This window comes from Halichoerus grypus, chromosome 8 (assembly GCF_964656455.1).
Source record: "Halichoerus grypus chromosome 8, mHalGry1.hap1.1, whole genome shotgun sequence".
NCBI classification, from domain to species: Eukaryota; Metazoa; Chordata; class Mammalia; order Carnivora; family Phocidae; genus Halichoerus; species Halichoerus grypus.
In genome coordinates this window covers 61,968,693-61,989,000 of record NC_135719.1, presented here as the reverse complement: position 1 = coordinate 61,989,000, position 20,308 = coordinate 61,968,693, and the positions used below count along the sequence as shown (strand labels likewise).

General features: G+C 41.1%; 1 protein-coding gene across 2 annotated transcripts in view; it reads right to left on the bottom strand.

Moving 5' to 3' along the window:
- Positions 1 to 16,150, bottom strand: part of SPPL2A (signal peptide peptidase like 2A) — a 49,132-nt gene extending 32,982 nt beyond the window's left edge. For both annotated transcript variants that reach the window (XM_078079347.1, XM_036101932.2), the window contains exons 1-5: positions 15,943 to 16,150; positions 2,595 to 2,714; positions 2,086 to 2,268; positions 1,344 to 1,433; positions 735 to 868 (exon numbers count right to left, since the gene is read on the bottom strand). In XM_078079347.1, the coding sequence (XP_077935473.1) occupies positions 735 to 868; positions 1,344 to 1,433; positions 2,086 to 2,268; positions 2,595 to 2,714; positions 15,943 to 16,008 (593 nt within the window). In that variant the 5' untranslated portion in view covers positions 16,009 to 16,150. The remainder of the gene's footprint in view (positions 1 to 734; positions 869 to 1,343; positions 1,434 to 2,085; positions 2,269 to 2,594; positions 2,715 to 15,942) is intronic.
- Positions 16,151 to 20,308: the final 4,158 nt, after the last annotated feature.

The following is a 20,308-nucleotide window of genomic DNA, read 5'->3' as shown; positions in this document are numbered from 1 at the left end:
TAAATTTTATTTTAAGAAATTACAATTTAGCTTAACTTCATTTAGTTGTAAATAAGCCCTTTTTAATGAAACCTACAGATCGATTCATAAAATGAATATATTGTCCTTTATGCATCAAATATGCTCTGCGCACATTTTTAAATTCAGAGTTATAAATATGAACTGATCCTTTCAAACAATGTTGCCTGCTTTCATCCAGAGCCAAAGGTACATAACTGTAAGAAGACCCGCTTTAGGTTGTTACTAAACAGGAAATCTAAATTTTACGTAATTTGGAATTCCTATATTTAAATTAAAATATGAACATGCTTCATAGCCTCAGAATTCCTAAAGCATTAAACACAATGATGAGGTCACACTGTAATGACTGCTCTCAGGAGGAGCTGAAATCCCCTGCCCCACCTTTTCTTGCTTATTTTCTTCCAATCCAAATAAATAGGCCCACAAGGACACCAAGTATCTTCATCTTTTCTGGGAGAGATAATTAAACAATTTAAAAAGTCTCTGATGTAATTTCAATGTTCGCCTACCAGCAGGAGAGTTAGAGGAAGCTGTAACTTCCTTCTCAGTGAAAAGTTAAATGACCTACAGGAGGACAAACCTGCAATCTGATCTTAATAGCACTATATTCTGAGGTCAGGTAAATTTTAAATGTTGTTACATGATTAAACTGAATATCAAACAATAATTTTTAGCCATTTATCACAAAAACACTAAAGTTTAATTAAACTTACAATTCAATTAGTCCACTCCAGTATCCTCCTAATGCCACAGTGAACACAGCAATTACAAAAATAACCACCATAGTATAGTCAAAGTTAGGCCATGATGGAGAATACATTTTCACAGTAATGTTATCTCCAAGAGTCTGAAAGACAAAATAACAAAAACCAGAATTAGTTTTCTTTCTCTTCCAGTGGATGGTAGCAATATTCCAATTTCACTCTGAAACGGATACTACAGAGTCAAGAACACTAGAATCATTGTTGGCAACATGATATATTCTCTTGTCAGAATTATGAGGCTATGCTTTGGTTTATTAAATCTTGAAAGTTCGGTGTTTCACATAGTCACATCCTGTTCAGGGATTTAAGGGTAAGATAAATGATATAACACAGAGACTGTTAAAGAAGTCAAAACAAATAAATATCCTTTCTAAAGTCAGGGCTTGGAAACACCTTGTGCCCACTGAGAGGTGAACTCTTTTCAAACAAAGACTTGATAGGACTTTATAGCTTCTTGTTAGCAAATGGAGCATATATAATTTAAATTAAATATCAGTGGTTAAAAGTAAAGAATTGTACTACATATAAACTTTGTATAGTATGTAATTACTATTTTACCTGCTTCATATCTATAAAGTCTTTGCGGCTTATAAATGCAATCAGTATTTTCACATCATGAAATTCAGATTTGTTCCCTGAGGGAGGAAACTAAAAGAAAAAAAAGACATTATGACAACTTATGAGCTACTAATATATTTACAGAATAAAATACAAATTATTCCTTTAAATATATCTTTTTTAAAATTATAAAACAAAGTTTCCTATGTTCTTTCTTGATATTATAGTAAGAGTTCTCAAACTGGAATCCTTTTAGCATAAACTTAAACTGACTTACATACAGGTATACGTGTGTGTGTGTATGCATATTACACTGAAGTTTAATTAAACTTACACACACACACACACACACACACACACACGTTCCTAACAAAGTCTTATTCACTTTAGGAACAGAAAAGAAATTACAAAGTTTTCCAATTAAATGCTTATCACAGCGAGAATGCTTATTTTTAAGTTTTTATTACTATTATTTTTTTAAGTAGGCTCCACGCCCAGCATGGAGCCCAACGTGCGGCTTGAATTCACAATGCTGACATCAAGACCTGAGCTGAGATCAAGAGTCAGATGCTTAACTGACTGAGCCACCCAGGCACCCCCAGAATGTTTATTTTGAAAGAACCCTACCATCAGATTATTCAAAGCTCAGCCCCTAAACTACACACCAAAAAGGTAGTTCAATACTTGTGAAACGTGATATATATCATGAGCTCAAAAGTTAGTACTAAGTTTTAAAACTTACTAGGACACTGTTATTGGCAACCAACAATGCTTCAGCACCTCCTGTTTGTGCAATTCTGGCTTTTTCAAGAATATGGCAGGTTCCCCACTGTACTATAACTGCTTTGCTCTTTATTCCATCAGGTGGAATATCAGAAAGATTGCATAGTGGTGTGGTAGTCAGATTCATCAAACTGATGGAAGTCTGGAAAGAAGAAATGTCTTTAACATAATAAACATCGTAATTCACAAAAATGCACTCAGTGACAAAGTATCAATATTGGTTTAATACCAGGTTCTTTTAAATTAGAAATGGTTTATGACAACCAGGCTTTCAGGTAAGTATTTTAAAATTCCCTAACTTGTTTTTCCCACAGAGAGAAAAATACTTAAGCCAAAACAATAAAATAGTTATTGTTTATTGATCATTATATATTACAACTAGTTCACACACTAAAACATAATAATCACTCATTCTCACCTTTCAATAATTTTATGTTTATAAATAAATAGTAACTGTGATTTACTTACTGCATTTTCTAGGGTATTTGGAAGAGCTGTCCAGCGAGGGTTATATAGCATGCAGTAGTCCTTAGATGGTAAAGGTCTGCCATTTCCAGACGCGTGCAGGATTGCTTCCTGAGCAGCTGTCTAGGACACGAATAATAATTTTCACACTGGTAATAATTTGGTTTGCCAATAACTAAGGATTTTAATAATGCTACTTATAAATAGGTTTGGCCACACCTCCTTAAGAGGGAAGGTCTTCCAATGAATTTATTTCTTCTTGTTTGAGGAAATATTGAAATTATACACATTCACCCAGAACACATTCTTTTAAGGAAAATAAGTCACTTTCTTATGGGGACACAATTATGGCCCTTGTTATAAGGGCCATATCCCACAGAAGACTGTTGCTATGCGATAACTTTAATACTCCCTTCACACCTGAAACTTTCCTTCCCAATCTCTTCTGAGTTATTACTTCATTGTTTATGTCGCATAAAAGAAAATGCACTTGAAATCCCTCAACTCGTCCACTCTCACATTGTTATTTAACAATAACACTCACATTGTTATTTAAAATTGTACCATAAGTCCTAGTCTCAGCAATCAGAATTTAATGTCTATAGCAGCATTATCAACAATAGCCAAATTACAGAAAGAGCCCTAATGTCCATTGACTGCTGAATGGATAAAGAAGATGTGGACTATATACAATACAGTCAGGAATATTACTCAGCCATCAAAAATAATGAAATCTTGCCATTTCAATGACGTGGATGGAGCTAGACTGCATTATGCTAAGCAAAATAAGTCAATCAGAAAAAGACAAATACCATATGATTACGCTCATATGTAAAAATTTAAGAAACAAAACAAATGAACATTTTTTTTTTAAGATTTTGTTTATTTGACAGAAAGAGACACAGTGAGAGAGGGAACACAAGCAGGGGGAGTGGCAGGCAGAGGGAGAGGGAGAAGCAGGCTTCCTGCTGAGCAGGGAGCCCAATGCGGGGCTCGATCCCAGGACCCTGGGATCATGACCTGAGCCGAAGGCAGACGCTTAACGACCGAGCCACCCAGGCGCCCCCAAATGAACAAAATTTTTTTAAAAAAAGAAAAACAAAACAAAGACTTTTTTTTTTTAAGATTTTATTTATTTGACAGAGAGAGAGCTAGTGAGAGCAGGAACACAAAGCAGGGGGAGTGAGAGAGGGAGAAGCAGCCTTCTGGCCGAGCAGGGAGCCCGATGTGGGACTCGATCCCAGGACCCTGGGATCATGACCTGAGCCAAAGGCAGATGCTTAATGACTGAGCCACTCAGGCGCCTCCCCGCCCCAAAAAAGACTCTAAATACAGAAAACTGGTGGTTGTCAAGGATAGGGGGATGGGTGAAATAAAGGGGAGTAAGAGTACACTTATTTTGATGAGCACTGAGCAATGTAGAGAAATGCTGAATAATTATATTATATACCTGAAACTAATATAACATTGTATGTTAATGACACTTAAATTAAAAAAAGAAATGCACAAAGAAAAATGTATAAGGATAGTCACAATATCATGTTACAGAAAAAATAAAGTCAACAACTTTCACTAATAAGGAGCCTATTACATTATGATATGCATAGTACATAACTATTAAAAAGAAAGAACTAGATCCATCTGTAGGAACAGATGTCCACAGTGGGAAAAGCAAGTTCCAGAGAGATATTTATAGTGTAATCCTACTTTTTGTTTTAGGTAAGCTCCATGCCCAATGTGGGGCCTGAACTCACCACCCAGAGACCAACAGTCACATGCTCCACTGACTCAGGCACCCCAATGTAACCCGATTTTTATTAAAAAAAAAAAAAGTGACCCCCCCCCAACAAAGTTCCCTATGTGTATCTGTACATTTATGTGAGCTTGAAGATGTGAAGAGAGACACACCAGGCTATTTTAAAAAAGAGAGAAAGATGGGCAGCCTGGGTGGCTCAATCATTAAGCATCTGCCTTCGGCTCAGGTCATGGTCCCAGGGTCCTGGGACTGAGCCCCGCATCGGGCTCCCTGCTCAGCGGGAAGCCTGCTTCTCCCTCTCCCGCTCCCCCTGCTTGTGTTCCCTCTCTCGCTGTGTCTCTCTCTGTCAAATAAATAAATAAAATCTTTAAAAAAAAGAGAGAGAAAGAGAAACAAAGGCAAAGGTGATAGTGTGAAAAGATTGGAGAAACTAAAAAGGAAAAACATTCAAACAAAACAGAAAGGTATAAAGTCCCTCTCCTCTTATCCTGGCTCTCAATCACACTCTTACTTAGGAGTTTCTGTCATATCTTTCCAGACACTATCCACATATATTTAATATATATGTATATATATATATACATGAATACATGGATACATATCTCAAATATGTATAGTTTTATACATGAGGTCAAACTATACTGCTCTGTAGCTTTTCTATACATTTCTAAATTTACATATTAGATTTTCCATATTGACACATATACACTACCTTCTTTTACACAATATATAATATTCAGTGTTACTTTTAAAATTACAGAAACTAAGAGATTTTTAAAAAGCTTAAATGTTCAAGGAAGTACAAAGATACTCAAAAAGGGAAGATTTATTGCTATAAAGGGATTATAATCTTCCCTACAATTGAAGAAAATTTAGCACTGATAAAAGCAAAACTCATTGATACTGGAATTACTAAGGCAAAACATAAATTTTAATGGAAGATTAGTATAAAAAAGTAGAACCATACACAATTGTAGAATAGTTAGTATTCAATGTGAAACATGCCACAAATTTCATGAGCAAACTACCATACCTAAACAATTTCAGCATTTCCACTACATTTTAAAATATCTTAGTAAATTTCTTATGGAGATTGTATAGCTTCAAAAATTTAGTTTATTAACAATAGATATCATGAGCTTTGGAGTTAGAGACCTGGGACAGAATGGCGGTTTCACCATTTACTGCCCATGTTCCAAGTCATTTAACCTGTCCTCAGCTTTGACAGAGTTGTCATGAAGATTAAGTTAGGTAATGCAATTATCTGCATGTATTGAGCTCCTAGTAAATGGTAACTATTATCATTAATTATTAATAAGACATCTAGCAACCTGCCAAGTACTTGTGTCATGCACAAGAAATATGAGATGATAATTGGTTGCTTAGGGTTTGGTGGGATATGGGGATATGAGGTGATTGTTAAAGGCTGTGGGTTTCTTTACCCACGTACCCCCTGCCACACACATGCACAGCCTCCCCCATTATCAACATCTGCACCAGAAGGGTACATCTGTTACAATAAGTGAACATACATTGATCATTACTACCCTCAGCCCATAGTTTATATTTAGGATTCACTCTTGGTGTTATACATTCTATACATTTTGACATGTATCCACCAACACAGTAGCCTGTGGAATAAGGAATAGTTTCACTGCTGTAAATATCCTCTGTGTTCCACCTATTTGCTTCTTTCTGAGGTGACGTGTTTTAAAATGGAAGTGTTAATGGTTGCACTGATCTGTGAATACACTAAAAGCCATTGCATTGTACACTTCAAATAGGTAAACTGCATACTATGTGAATTATATCTCAATAAACCTGCCTTCCCCCAAAGAAACACTACACAAGAAATTAGTCTTACTAGGAAGATTAAAAACAAACCTGAAATAATCAGAAACAGAATGTGATTAAAGTCAGAGTCTCTAATAAAAACTTTGGTAGTTCTTACGGTGTTAGAAATGCAAATTCTTGGGCCCTATTCCAGATCTACTGAATCAGAAACTCCCAGGCAGTTTATTTTTACAAGCCCTTCTGGAGATTGTGTTACTTGTTAGAGTTTGAGAACCACAGCGACAGGAACAGAGCTTCTCAAGATTTATTGTGCATACAAATCATGTAGCAATCATATTAAAATGCAGATTTTGACTCAGTAGGTCTGGGTGGAGTGTGAGATTCTGCATGTTTAACTAGCTCCCAGGTGATGCTGATGCTGCTGGTATATGGACCACACCTTGAGCAGCAAGGCTCTAAGAGAACAGAGTAGTGGAAACTGCATGACTGTGGGTCAATTAGTAGGGAAGCATAAAGAAAAAGGCTTGAAACTCAGTGTCCCTTCAAGCATTACAAACATCAAATTAGGTGAGGCTTGTGGTCTGCCCACATGCCAGCGTTAGATCATTTGACAAAGATCCTATGATGGAAGGGCAGGATACCTTCCTTCATGTCTTCGAAGTTAGAGATACGTAAAACAACTGAATTCACAGTTGGTTAACTGTGGTCTGGTCTTCCATGACTTTAGTCAACCTTTAAAAATTATGTTTGCATTTTCAGTCAGTGATGAAAATATTCTCTTAGTAAAAAGCTTAGTATCAAGGGCTTAAAGGGATTTAGGGATAATACTCTAGGCCCTTCATTTCATAGCTCTAACAGGTCCAAAATGATCAAAATGAAGTGGTCTCAGGGGCCAAGATTAAAACTGAGCTCTCCAAAACCTAGACCAGCCGTCTTTCAACTCTATCATTTCAAATTCCTTCCTGCAGTTTCATCCCCAAGCAACTCTTAGTGCCCAACCAGCACCCTCCAGTTTTATACTGGTTGCATGCATCTCTGCATTAGCTGTTCACTCCCTCTTCTGTGATACTGGTATGGGCCTCCTACCACCACTCAAATTCCTCTAATACCCACTTAGTTCCTCCCACATCACTTCTTTATACTCTTCTAAATACCCCCCATTCTAGGTCTCTAGAGCTTCATGGAATTTCTCTTCCCAGAACAACTTCTCCTTACTGCTCGCCCCGCATCGTCCCTCTTCACCCCAGGTCCTACACGTACTGACTGTGCTATCACGCTTTCTCCAGGGCCATCAGATCAGCAGTTTTATAGCAGTGCCTTCATAGTCACATCTTCCTTGATCCTTGATCCTCACACACAAGATAAACAAGTGGACTAGCCCATGGTATGAGGTAGTACTTCCTTTTCTGCCTCAAATTTACCTCCATAAAACTTCATGGGATGTCTGTTGCTCACACACAGTTCCCAATTTACTTTATCTAGATCACTTGACTTCAATCATATTCCCTATCATCTTCTTTTCAAACCCAAAATATTGGTGTGTAAGTCTATCGTAATGTTACAGTTACCTATTCCTTTGCTCACTTTTCTCAACAGCTTTCGGTATGACAGGTGTCAAATGATTACCAAAAGTCTAAAAAAGGAACAACTGCAACAATGTATATTATACTCCCATCCCTGCACACATACTATCTCCCCATTTTCTCAGACCAGTCAGATGGTAAACAAAGGGACATGTACGGGAGCTTTACTTCATCAGTATACTTACAGGGAGTCAGCCTTGCACTGACCTTCACGTCCCTGTCTCTTGGGAGTCCATCCATGCTGGACACGCTCATCTTCCTGGGCATTTGAATTCCGGCCTTCCGTTCCAACAGCCTCCTGATGGTGACTCACCAGCCCAATGTTAACCTAGTGAGAACAGGCCTGCTCTACTTCTGTCCAACCTAATAGCACAGTGCAAGGATTCTTCTTTCACCCTGGTTCACAGATTTGGTTTGTCTACCCTTCTTTCTTCTTCAAATGGTATCTTCTAGCAGATCTCTTTTCCAAATTTGAGTCTTCACATATTCCTTTTGAAAAGAACAATTCTCTAGCTAAAAATGTATCTACCATACTATCCCCTACCCTGTATCCATGCCACCCTTTGGGTCTGCCAGAACTCTGTATCTTGGCCCATCTTCACCTGACCAAGAAGAACTCTGAACAACGCAATGTTTACCTTTTCCCATGTGTATATTTAATTCCCTTCAACAGCCTCAACGGATTCGTCAAGCATGGTTCTTCTTTTTTCCTGGAGATTATGCTCAATACTCTGTACAGCAATTTCTTACTTATTATAGATCAGTGCTTCTTGAACTTTAACGTTCTTGTTAAAATGCAGATTCTGATCCAGCAGCTCTTAGGTGGAGCTTATGATCATGCATTTCGAACAGGCTTCCAGGTGATGCTCTGATACTGGTCCACAGAGTACATGGTTATAGACTTCATTATGAATAGTGGTGAAACTCACAAGTCTTCTAGACATTAGCGGGGTCCTCCTAGGAATTTTCTCAAGAGGTGAGTCACACTGTACCTGCAGTCTGCTGGTATAGCCAATATTCATATTTTTGGCCAGTCGTTCCATTCATCCAGGAGTTCCTTCAAAACTCTTCAGTATATGCATCCCTGGGTCCCAGCTTCCCCCACCCCCTCCACAGTCTGTCAATTAAACCAGGTTCATGTTATTTGTGTTGTTATCCATTAGATATACAACATCCTTCAGTTTCAAGGGGCAATGTATGAATGTGACTGTGATTCTCTCTCCAATTAACACCCTGGCAATCTTTCTTCATAAAATCTACAGATTAAATTATTTCTGTGTTTTTAGACACCAAATACAAGAGCTGGGGCTTAGGGGTAAATTTTGTTAATAAACAGAATTTATCCATAATGAAAACCAGCAATTAAAAAGACACTATATTCCTAAACCGGAAGATATAAAGTTGCAATGTAATCCCTGAATGATAAGTACAATGCAATAGCCACCTACCCCAGCACCCTTACATCATAGCAATGTAGGAGGTATCCCTGTCTTTATATACATCTTTCTCTTTACACAGCTACACAGTTAATAGCAATACAGTAAGAGTAGGAAGGGGCCTCTCTATAGCAAAGACAGAGTTGAGGCTGTGTGTCGTGAATGACATTCCAAAGTTAGGCGTCAGTAACTTTCTGATCATTCACTATTATATATTTTCTACGCCTGTTTCCTCCCTAATAAGTTATATAATCAACAACCTGCATTGTTTCTACTCCTACCTCCAGGAATCAAGGTTTATAGAAATGATGCACTGAAAGTGACTAGACCCAGACCCATAAAGATTAAGTGTAATCTTAACTACTTAATTAGTGGCCCAGCGGGTGCTAAGGCATCAAACAGGTATTTACAGGGAATCAGAGGAGTCTGTGGGCCATGGGAAAAGTCGAGCCAGCATTATCCTTGTGCTTAGAGAATCTGGGGATATGTATCGTACAGGCGAAGAGGTATCAGGGTGTGGGGAGGAGACATTCATTTATTCAGTATTCTGCAGTCTATGAGACCCTAGGGGAGACAACAGAGAATGAGTCTGGTAGAGTTTCCCCTTCATGGGGCTCCTATTTTACTAGTTACCTAGATCTATCCTTCTTCTAGGTTTTCCCTAAGTAATCTCTCAACTGTTACAGAATTTATGATTTACACTAGAATTCACAAATTCAAATGACTACAAGGCCAGGCAATATAAATGCATAAAAAGTTGATATAAGATCACAGTGCATAGTGATGTTTGGCAAATTCTGACCTAAAAACAATGAAATTTTTAACAAAATTTTAGCATCTTGGAGTAAGGATCTATACCTGGAGACATTATGGTCTAGAGTTTTGTAAACAGACCCAATTTCAGGTGATTTTTAACCAAAAAGTTATCAAATATATAACATACATGACTTCTATCTTTAAACCCTTTTCTTATGAATAAATAAATTTACAAATTTATCCAATTAGTCTTCTGACGTATTCTCGATTCACAAGAAAAATTATTGCACAACATAGTGGAAAAATATCAAGGAATGTCTAGAAACCCTTGGTTCTAGTCCTTTTTCATGCCTTTCTGTATGATCTAGGACAAGTCATAATCTTCCTGAACCTTCTCAGGATTATTTTGAGAGGAGATGTAGGTTACATTTTGGGAAGGAGATAGCACAGCCCTCAGTGACTGATAAAGCAGACAATGGGATGCAGAATCCTCAGAGGTAGGCTAGAGAAGGTTAAAAAAAAAAAGTTGTGAAGAATCTAAAAGTTAAGGAAGGAATGTGACAAAACCAGCATGTCTATTATCGGGCTGTTGTAACAATATACCACAGACTGGGTGGCTTAAACAACAGGAAATTTTTTTCTCATAGTCTGGAACATAGAAGTTCAAGATCAAGGTGCCAGCATACTTGTCCTTACTGATTTCTGGTAAGGGATCTTTTCCTAGCTTGTAGATGGCTGCTTTCTCACTGTGTATTCACAGGGTTGGGAAAGAGAACAAGGCAACAATCCCATCATAAGAGCCCCACGCTGGTGACCTCATCTAAACCTAATTATCTCCCAAAAGCCAATCTCCAAATACCATCACACTGGGGGTTAGGGCTTCAACCTAAGAATTTGAGGGCCCCCAAATTCATTTCCTTCTCACACACAAAATACATTCATTTCATCCCAACAGCCCCCAAAGGCTTATTAACTTATTCCAGCATCAATTCTTTTTTTTTTTTTTCTTTAGGATTTTATTTATTTGACAGAGAGAGACAGTGAGAGGGGGCACACAAGCAGGGGGAGTGGGAGAGGGAGAAGCAGGCTTCCCGCCGAGCAAGGAGCCCAATGTGGGGCCCGATCTCAGGACTCTGGGACCATGACCTGAGCCAAAGGCAGATGCTTAATGACTGAGCCACCCAGGTGCCCCCCAGCATCAATTCTAAAGTCCAAGTTTCACCCAATATCATCTAAGTCAAATATGGGTGAAAGTCAAGATACAGTTCGTTCTGAGGCAAAATTCCTCTCCAGCTATGAACCTGAGGAACTAGATTAAGTTATATGCTTCCAAAATATAATGGTAGGACAGCACAGGGTAGACATTTGCATTCCAAAAGAGAGGGGCGCCTGGGTGGCTCAGTGGGTTAAGCATCCGACTCTTGATTTCCACTCAGGTCACGATCTCAGGGTCCTGAGACTGACGATCAAGCCCCGAGTTGGACTCTGTGCTGGGCATGGAGCCTGTTTAAGATTCTCTCTCTCTCTCTCCCCCCCTCTTCTGTCCTCCGCCCCCCCCTTAAAAAAAGGGGGTGGAATCAGAAGGAAATAAGTGGTGACAGGACCCAAGCAAGTCTATTTTTTTAAGATTTTATTTATTTATTTGAGAGAGAGAGACAGCGTGAGGGGGAACAAAAGTAGGGGGAGTGGGAGAGGGAGAAGCAGGCTTCCGGCTGAGCAGGGAGCCTGATGTGGGGCTCGATCCCAGGACCCCAGGATCATGACCTGAGCTGAAGGCAGTCGCTTAACCAACTGAGCCACCCAGGCGCCCCAGGACCCAAGCAAGTCTAAAACCTAGCAAAAGAAATTCCATTAGGTCTTAAGGATCAAGAATAATCCTTTTTGGTTCAATGTCCCATCTTCTAGGCCCACTGGAAGTCAAGCCCACTGAGTCCCCCAAGGCTCCCAGCAGAGGCATAAGGCCTGCTGAAACTGAGGCAGTGGCCTGATGATCTCTGATTTGCCTTTGGGGTCATTTCTCCTCCTTCTTGTAGAATAATCCATGTTCACAGCCATACAGCTCCATCATCCCACCTGTCAAATCCAAGAAGTCCAACAGCCTTTCTTCATTTTGCCACATCTCTGTCCCCTTCAGTTCAAACTGGCAGTATTTCTGCTCGAAAATCCTTTAAACTCTGTATCAGATGGTTTTCCAGCCACACACTTAATGTTCTTTTCAGAACAAGCTTCCTCATTTTTTGCAATATGGAGAGGCCAAGAATTTTCCAAATCTTCAAATTCTAGTTCTTTTTCCCTTAACAATTCTATCTTTAATTCTTCTCTCTCCATTTACACTTTAGTATAAGCAGTCAGGAGGATTTACACTGCTCCATCAACACTTTGCTTAGAAATCTCCTCAGCTAAATATCTAATCGCATTGCTCACAATTCTTCCTGCTACAAAACACTACATCACAGTCCAGCCAAGTTCTTTGCCATTTTATAATTAGGATTGCCCTTCCTTCAGTTTCTAATAACATGTTCCTCATTTCTGAGACTTCACCAGAATTGTCCTTAATGTCCATATTTCTGGCATGCACCTCAAGCTTCTTCTGGCCTCTACCCAGTTACAAAGCTGCTACCACATGTTTAGGTATTAGCTATTGCAGCACTGCACTCCTGGTACCCAAATCTGCCTTAGTCAGCTTGGGCTGCCACAACAAAATACCAAACAGTGGTTAGCTTAAACAGAAATTTATTTTCTCACAGTTCTAGAAACTAGAAATCCAAGATAAAGGTGCCAGCATGGTTGGTTTCTGGTAAGAGTTTTCTTTTTGGCTTGTAGATGGACACTTTCTCACTGTGTCATCACATGGTGCGGGGGTGGGGGGGTGGAGGGGTGGGCGCGGGTATTAGGGGAGAGAGAACAAGCTCTTTGGTGTCTTTTCTTACAAGGCCCCAATCCATCACAAGTGATCTATCCTCTGATCTCTCTAAACCTACTTATCTCCTAGAGGCCGTCTTTCCAAACACTATCACACTGGGGGTCAGGGCTTCAACATATGATTTTGGGGAGACACAATTCAGTCTACAACACAGCAGCTCAGCATGTCCCCGATAGCTTGGGTAGCAAAACATACCTTCTTTCCCCAAGAGGATGAGAGAGGAGCGCAAAAGAGAAGGAATTAAAGAAGCTTCTTTGAGTTGGTGTAGTATACCAAAGGAATGCAGATTTCAGCAAGAGATTTCTCTGCTGGGGATCCTGATTATCACTTCACTGTAATAAGTTCAAGATGTGGCTATGTAACACGTCAAATTCTTTGCACTAAAGAAAACATGAACAGAACTTTGGTAAAAACATTATGGGAAAGATTCAGGATTCTCCAGAGAACTTTGAAGCAATTTTAGAAAAATGATCCAGGCTAAACTTCCTCATTTTCTTTGAAACATAACTCTGTGACTGGGTCCAAACACTACTATGAAATAAAGGCCTAACGGTCGTGGCTAGGGATGGGGGCTGGACTGGGGAAGGAGGACTGTGAGATGGAATCATGGCAGGGCCAAGAGAGAACTAACCACCTGGCACACACTCTTATTTCTAGACTTAAATGTTTAATGGGCTTAGAAATTATCAAGACAGCCAGATGTACTGTAGCTTGAGTTTAATAGGTCACGTTGATGTGAGGGGGACAAGATGAAGAGGGTAGGCTACGTGATGCTGAAGGGCCTTTCCAATACTCAATCCTCTTCCTGTTCTACAAAGATGTGGTGGTGGTTTCTGGAGACTATTTGCTGCTTCTAGATGAGGATACTGGCCTTGTCCTTACATAACTAAAGGGAAAGCTGGTAGCAGGGCCAGCTTCAAGAGCCCAAAAAGGAGAAAGGAAATGATTAAACTGCCATCATTCATTCAAATGAACACAGGCCACCTAGAGCTGTAAGATTAAGGAAGAAGAATAAGCAAGGGCTTCAGGGAGAAAAATGGTAAAAAGACCAAAAAAATCCAAAAGACTTCAGATAGTGCTGGAGAAAGGAAGTAGGTATCCAGTAAGCAGAAAGGAGAGAGAGTGCTCCTGCCGAGGAAAGGTACACCAGATTTGAGGTCCTCAGAAAAGGAAAGAGATCATTTCAGGAAGGGTCAAGAAAACAAACCCACAAGAAATCAACAACAGAAAATCAGTAATAGTGGTTGGCACTGAAAATGATCTTTACAACTCAAAAAGATCTTGTCACTTTATTCACGCTCATTGGCACAGTGCGTAGCATATAACAGATGCACACTAAACATCTGCAGAGGAAAAAAATGTTACTGAGTCCCAAAACAGCCCTGAGAAGATCCTCCCAAAAATCAGTACAGTGAGATACAACAAAATATAAACGTGCAATATAAAAATAAAATCTACACTGTGGGAAATATAGGCTAGCTACAATTTAGAACAGGGACGACCTTTAGATTCGTGAAGCCCTTGAAATCCCACTCTGCTCACATTTTTTAGCAAGGCAGTTCAGAGCTTTTGATTATAATTTCAACGTGAGTTATCAGCAGTTGATGTATTATTAAATTAATTACTGTGTTGGCAAAAGATTAGTGGGAATGTGATATATAGGGTATATTCATATATCTATATATCTATCTAGGTTATAGTTTCAGGTGTATTTACATACCACCTCAATTGTTATCCTTTAGACATATTGTAGTGGTAAACTACAGTTCAAAGAATAAGACTAACACTGCCTTTGTTGTTCTCTTTATATTGTACTTCCCCTCCACCCCACAAAGCAATTTTTAGATGCACTATCTCATTCATGTTCCTAATGCTGCCTAACAGAGTTAGGAGTACACCAAAGGCACTTAACCATTTTAGATTTTGATTTTGGTTTCTTAATAAATGTTAAAGATACTTTTAAATATACTCATTAACAGTAAACCTTTAAATAGAGAATGCAAAATACACTCTTTCAGAGAAGTTACACATCTAATGCAAAGAACCAGAGAGGCATACATACACCATATCAATTCCGTGTAGACAGAGCTCACAAAAGTTTCTGACCTCAAACTCCCTAAGTCAAATTTCCAAGAAATAAAAACTGAAACACCGAACACCGAGGTCCTGACCATTCGCAGAAGCTCCGTTTGCTTGATGTTGAATTTTTTAAAAAGATTTTATTTACTTGAGAGTGAGCAAGAGAAAGAGCGAGAGGGAGCACAAGCAGGGGAAGAGGCTGACGGAGGGAGAAGCAGACTCCCCGCTGAGCAGGGAGCCCGTCCCAGGACCCTGGGATCAAGACCTGAGCTGAAGGCAGACACTCAACCGACTGAGCCACCCAGGTGCCCCATTGACGTTGAATTTTAAAACATTATTATTCTTCCTAATTATGAAAACACACCTGTGAATACATTATTTGTTACTGTTACTTAACCGACTCCCCTCCCCATTAAACTAGACGGAGAACTGAAAACCACAAAGATATTACACTTTGATGTGTCTTTTAAAAAATCTTAAGTTATTACTATTACCCACACCCTCCCCCACCACACACACAAAGAAATCGAATGAGCCCTACAGGGAAGGAGGAACGAGGAGGAAGCCAAAAAAAAAAAAAAAAAAAATCTGTATTCGAGCAATAAAGCGCAATCTTTGAACCGCTAAACACCCCGGGGACACGTATAATTTTTTTCTTCTTCTGGAGAGTGAAAGAGATCAAGATGCTGTAAGAAAGGGTAGACGATAAAACTCAGGTCAATTTAAAATGCCCGGAACCGTGAAAAACTACAGAGAATCCTCAAGGTCAAAGTAGCAAGAGGGGCTCCGCAGAAGAGCTAGCTCGGGGGTGGGTATTTCGAGGACTTCAAAGGACGGGAATGGGGGTGGGGTGGGAAGACAGGAGGAAAGGGGGCGAAGGGGAGGCTGGAAGGAAATGGAGAAATGCGAAGGGGGCAGGCCGTCAAGGCGCTGGCAAAGGAGTCGCCCGGGGGTGGGGAGGAGAAGGGGCAGGGAGCCCCGGCCCCGCCCCGGGGAGGCCCGAGCTCCCGGCCGTCCCCCTTACCAGCGGGAGCAGGAAGCCCCAGAGCAGGGCGGTCGCGGCCGTACGCAACGGCCGCTGCGGCCCCATCGGACTGCTGGGCGCCCGGCGGCGCGGCGCTTCTCGGCGGGCACAGGCTCCGGGTCCCGCCGCGTCGCTGCCTCCGTGGCCGGGCCGGACGGGCGCGGACGGCGGGGGTATGAACGGGCCGCCGCTGCTGTTGGGGCCGCCACTGCAGCGCCGACTTCCTCTTCCGGCTCCGCCCAGAGGACGCGGAAACCCCCGCGCGCGGCACGTGGAGTCCAGGTCCGCGCGCGCCGCCAGTCGGGCTGTTTCTCGGTGCTCTCGGGTCGCGGTGTTGGCAGGCCGACGAGTGTGGGTCTGGGCGTGTCTCTTTTTCTTTCCAGCTGCCTGACCCGGACTCTCCCCAGAGTCCGGGGAGGTGGGGGACGGGCGCCCAAAGCAACTTTTTCCATACCCTCTTCCTCCTAGGAGTCACCGTGCGCCTGCTCTGTAGTTCAGTACCAACCCGGGCGTCCGGGCCCGAACTCCGTGCGCTGAGCCTTAATTCATCTGCCCACCGGCAGGTCCCGGTCACTCACACGTAATCCCAAATACGTCCACTGGGTCCCAAACTGCTGCGACCTCTGTATCCAGATGTTTCTCTCCTCCAAACTGATCTGTTTAAGACTCCGGGAGACCCGTTATCCACATACCAGCCCTAGATATAAATCAGATCATTTCACTCCCCATCGCACTTAGCACAAAATCGAAACTCCACTCTGGCCTACAAAGTTCACATAGTATGGTCCCTGTCTTCTTCTTTGACCCCAACTTCACAACTTTCCCACGCTTTACATCCACATGGCCACCTTTGGTTCTTTTGTACTGGTAGTCCTCCCTCCTGGAATGTTTTTCTCAATACCGGTTCATTGGCATTCCCTCATCAGCGTAAGTGTCACTGCCCCAGAGGGAACTCACTGACATACCGGTACATCGAAGGGAACTATCCAGTCGCTTTCATTACCACGTGGCTTATTTTAATTCTCTGTAAAGCACTTTTCACTCTCCTATTCTCTTGCTTATTTATGTGTTCATTTATCTGCGATGTCGCCTCCCACTTAATAGCGAGGAGTGTCTTTGCTTTGCTCACTGCCATATCCCTCATATCTACAATATCTGGCATAAAGTAGGTTCTCAAATATTTGTTGGATGAATATTTAATTCTAAACACTGAAAAGGATGCTGTCCCTGCCATCCCACAGCTGAGTTTATTAGCAAGGGACACAGATGTGTGAGCAAACATAGTTCAGGATGAATAGTGACTCTTTCGTTTGCACAAGATGCCACGGGAGTATCAAAGGAACATATAAAAGGGGTGGCCAGGAAAAATTCCAACTTAAGCTGAGTCTAGAAGGGTGAGTTAATTTTAGCCAGGCAATGGGCAGGGGAAGGGGGAGGCTTCCAGGAAGAGTGAACCATTAGTGGCAAAGCCAAAGGTGACCTTGGAGGAACTGTAAAACTTGGACTTGGCTGAAGTTATGAGTGGGGAAAGATGAAGTGAGAGAAGAGGGCAGAGGCCAAATCACAAACAGATTAGGACATCCTGCTTGGGACTTTAGGCTTCATCCAATTGTTGGTGAAAACAGATTAATAATAATTAGAGCAGTGACAATTTTTGGTTTAGAAAGCTCTCTGTGGTGGCAGGCGGGGTGGCAGTTGGATTGAAACAGGGCAAGAGTGGGAGCCAGGAAACCTGTTGGACAGCTGTGGTAACCTAACCCAGGCCAAGGATAGTGAGGGCCTGAACCGAGACGGTGGCAGAAGAAATGGGGAAGAAGAGATGGACCTGAAAGATTTGTAGTAGAATTTGGTAACTGAGAGGACATGGGAGATGAAGGAGAGAAGGAGAGGGATGATTGCTAAGATCCTGTCCTGGGCCATTTATTGAGATGATCACCACAGGAGTTGGGGTTGATGGGGGAGGGCATGCAGAGAGAAATATTTTGGACATGTTTTGAAATTCTTGTAGGACATCCAAGTCAAATGTCTGCAGGTTGATGGCTTGGCAGGTTGGTGCTAAGGTTAGTGGCACAATGAGGCCAGAACACAGGTCTCCTGCCTGTAGATCCTAGACTCTTTTTCACACTTTCCAGCTGCTGAGGGCAAGCAAGTTTCCTCTTTAGTAAAATGGCTGTGATGGACTAGATGACTTCATCTCTAAATATTCCCTCCTGCTCATGGTGGCACTTTGCCTAGTGAATCTCCAGCGTGGCTGCTGAGGCTCTCTGAGGATCTCTGGTTTTCCTGTCTACATGTATCCCCAGTTTTCCTTCTCAATTGGAGAAAATTTTGTGCTTGCAGCCAAAGAAACTGTGTCATAGGCCAGTTCCTTGTACAATCTCTCTTTGCCTGCTTTAGTTTTCTCAGTTGAAAAATATGGACAGTTAATACCTGTACTGCCTGCCTCACATGATTATTGTAAAAATTACCTGGTTTATAATGTGGGTAAAATTATTCTGAAAAAAAAATTTTTTTAAAGCAGGAGGAGAGGAAGAGGAGAAAGAAAAGAATAATAGAAGGCTGTCTTATTGCTGTCATCCATAGTATCAACATTGTTTGTCATAATTCCCCTGCCAGAATGGTGTCTCTTTGGTCAAAGTCCCTATGTAGGATGAGGTGAAGGAAACTGGGAGAGTTAATGGAGGATTAAAAGATTCTTGTGTAATGACTTGACTACTGGAAAGGCTATTAACACTTATTTGGAGGATACCTCTGTGTATACTCCACATGAATTTCCCTGTAAGTATTAGGTATGATAGAGAGTACCAGGATAAGTTTTAGTCAATATTTTTCTTCCACAAATAAACTATGTATAAAAATCCAATTACAGGGGCACGTGGGTGGCTCAGTCGGTTGGGCATCTGCCTTCGGATCAGGTCATAATCCTGGGGTCCTGGGATCCAGCCCCGTGTTGGGCTCCTTGCTCTGCAGGGAGCCTCCTTCTCCCTCTCCCCCCACAACTTGTACTCTCTCTCGCTCTAAAATAAATAAATAATCCAATTACAGAAAACAAATATCATTAAAGATCATTTTTATTTCTAAATATACTTACTAATGGAATTTTTTCCAATGATAAAAGAATGTTGTAGGTTGTTGGAACCTATGTTTTCTTCTAAGTGGTTTATAGTTTGTGGTCTTATGTTTTAAGTCTTTAAAGCATTTTGAGGGGCGCCTGGGTGGCTCAGTCGTTAAGCGTCTGCCTTCGGCTCAGGTCATGATCCCAGAGTCCTGGGATCGGGTCCCGCATCGGGCTCCCTGCTCAGCAGGGGGCCTGCTTCTCCCTCTCCCACTCCTCCTGCTTGTGTTCCTGCTCTCGCTCTCTCTCTCTGTGTCAAATAAATAAATAAAATCTTTAAAAAAAATAAAGCATTTTGAGTTGATTTTTGTGCTTATCACTCTCTTAATGGGAATAATGATTACCATCTCAGTCTCAGTAATTATCTTGTCCACAGATTAAAAAGCTGCTTAGAGTTTCCTGGTATTGCTTTTATGTAAAGACTACCTGGCTTTGGTGAAATGCTTTCCTCCTCTAATACCTGTTATGAGGCATTTCTCCTTGAGGAGAACATGTGACTTGAATGCTTCCTGGTTCACAAGAGGTGACTATGAGCAGAGAGGCGAGCCAACAGCTATGGTTTCATCACTAGATCTTCTGTTTGCCTGTTCACATATATTTATTACTGTTATTGACAGAATTCCTCCCCATTGGAGTTATGTCAATCAGTCAAACATAGTTGCCACTTCCTATATGAGAGGCGAATTTAAATTCAACTTGAATCTTAGGGAGTGTAGAAGAGTGTTCAGTAGTTGAAAATATTGGGAGAAAGAATTTCCTAATTCTCCTCACAGTTGTGAAGCAGCATGTGGCCTAAGGTGATAGACCAAAATTCAAGCTCTGGTCACTTCTCTTAGGAAATCTTTGTAAACTTGCAATAATGGAACTTCTTCTTCCTCCTCTCCTCCTCCTCCTCCTCCTTCTTCTTTAAAGATGTATTTATTTGAGAGAGAGAGAAAGCAGCGGGGAGAGGCAGAGGGAGAGAGAGTCTGAAGCAGACTCTGCACTGAGCATGGAGCCCAATTCGGGGCTCCATTTCAAGGCCCTGAGATCAGGGCCCTGAGATCACGACCTGAGCTGAAACCAAGAATCAGATGCTTAACCGATTGCATCACCAAGGCATCCCAACAAGGGAACTTCCTGAATGCAACACCATGCAAAGTTTAATAATAATGTCTTATAAACTATTATTATTATTATTTTAAAAGTCACATTTACACCTGTTTTTTGCATACATTATCTAATTTAATTCATTTGAAGCAATTTTATGAG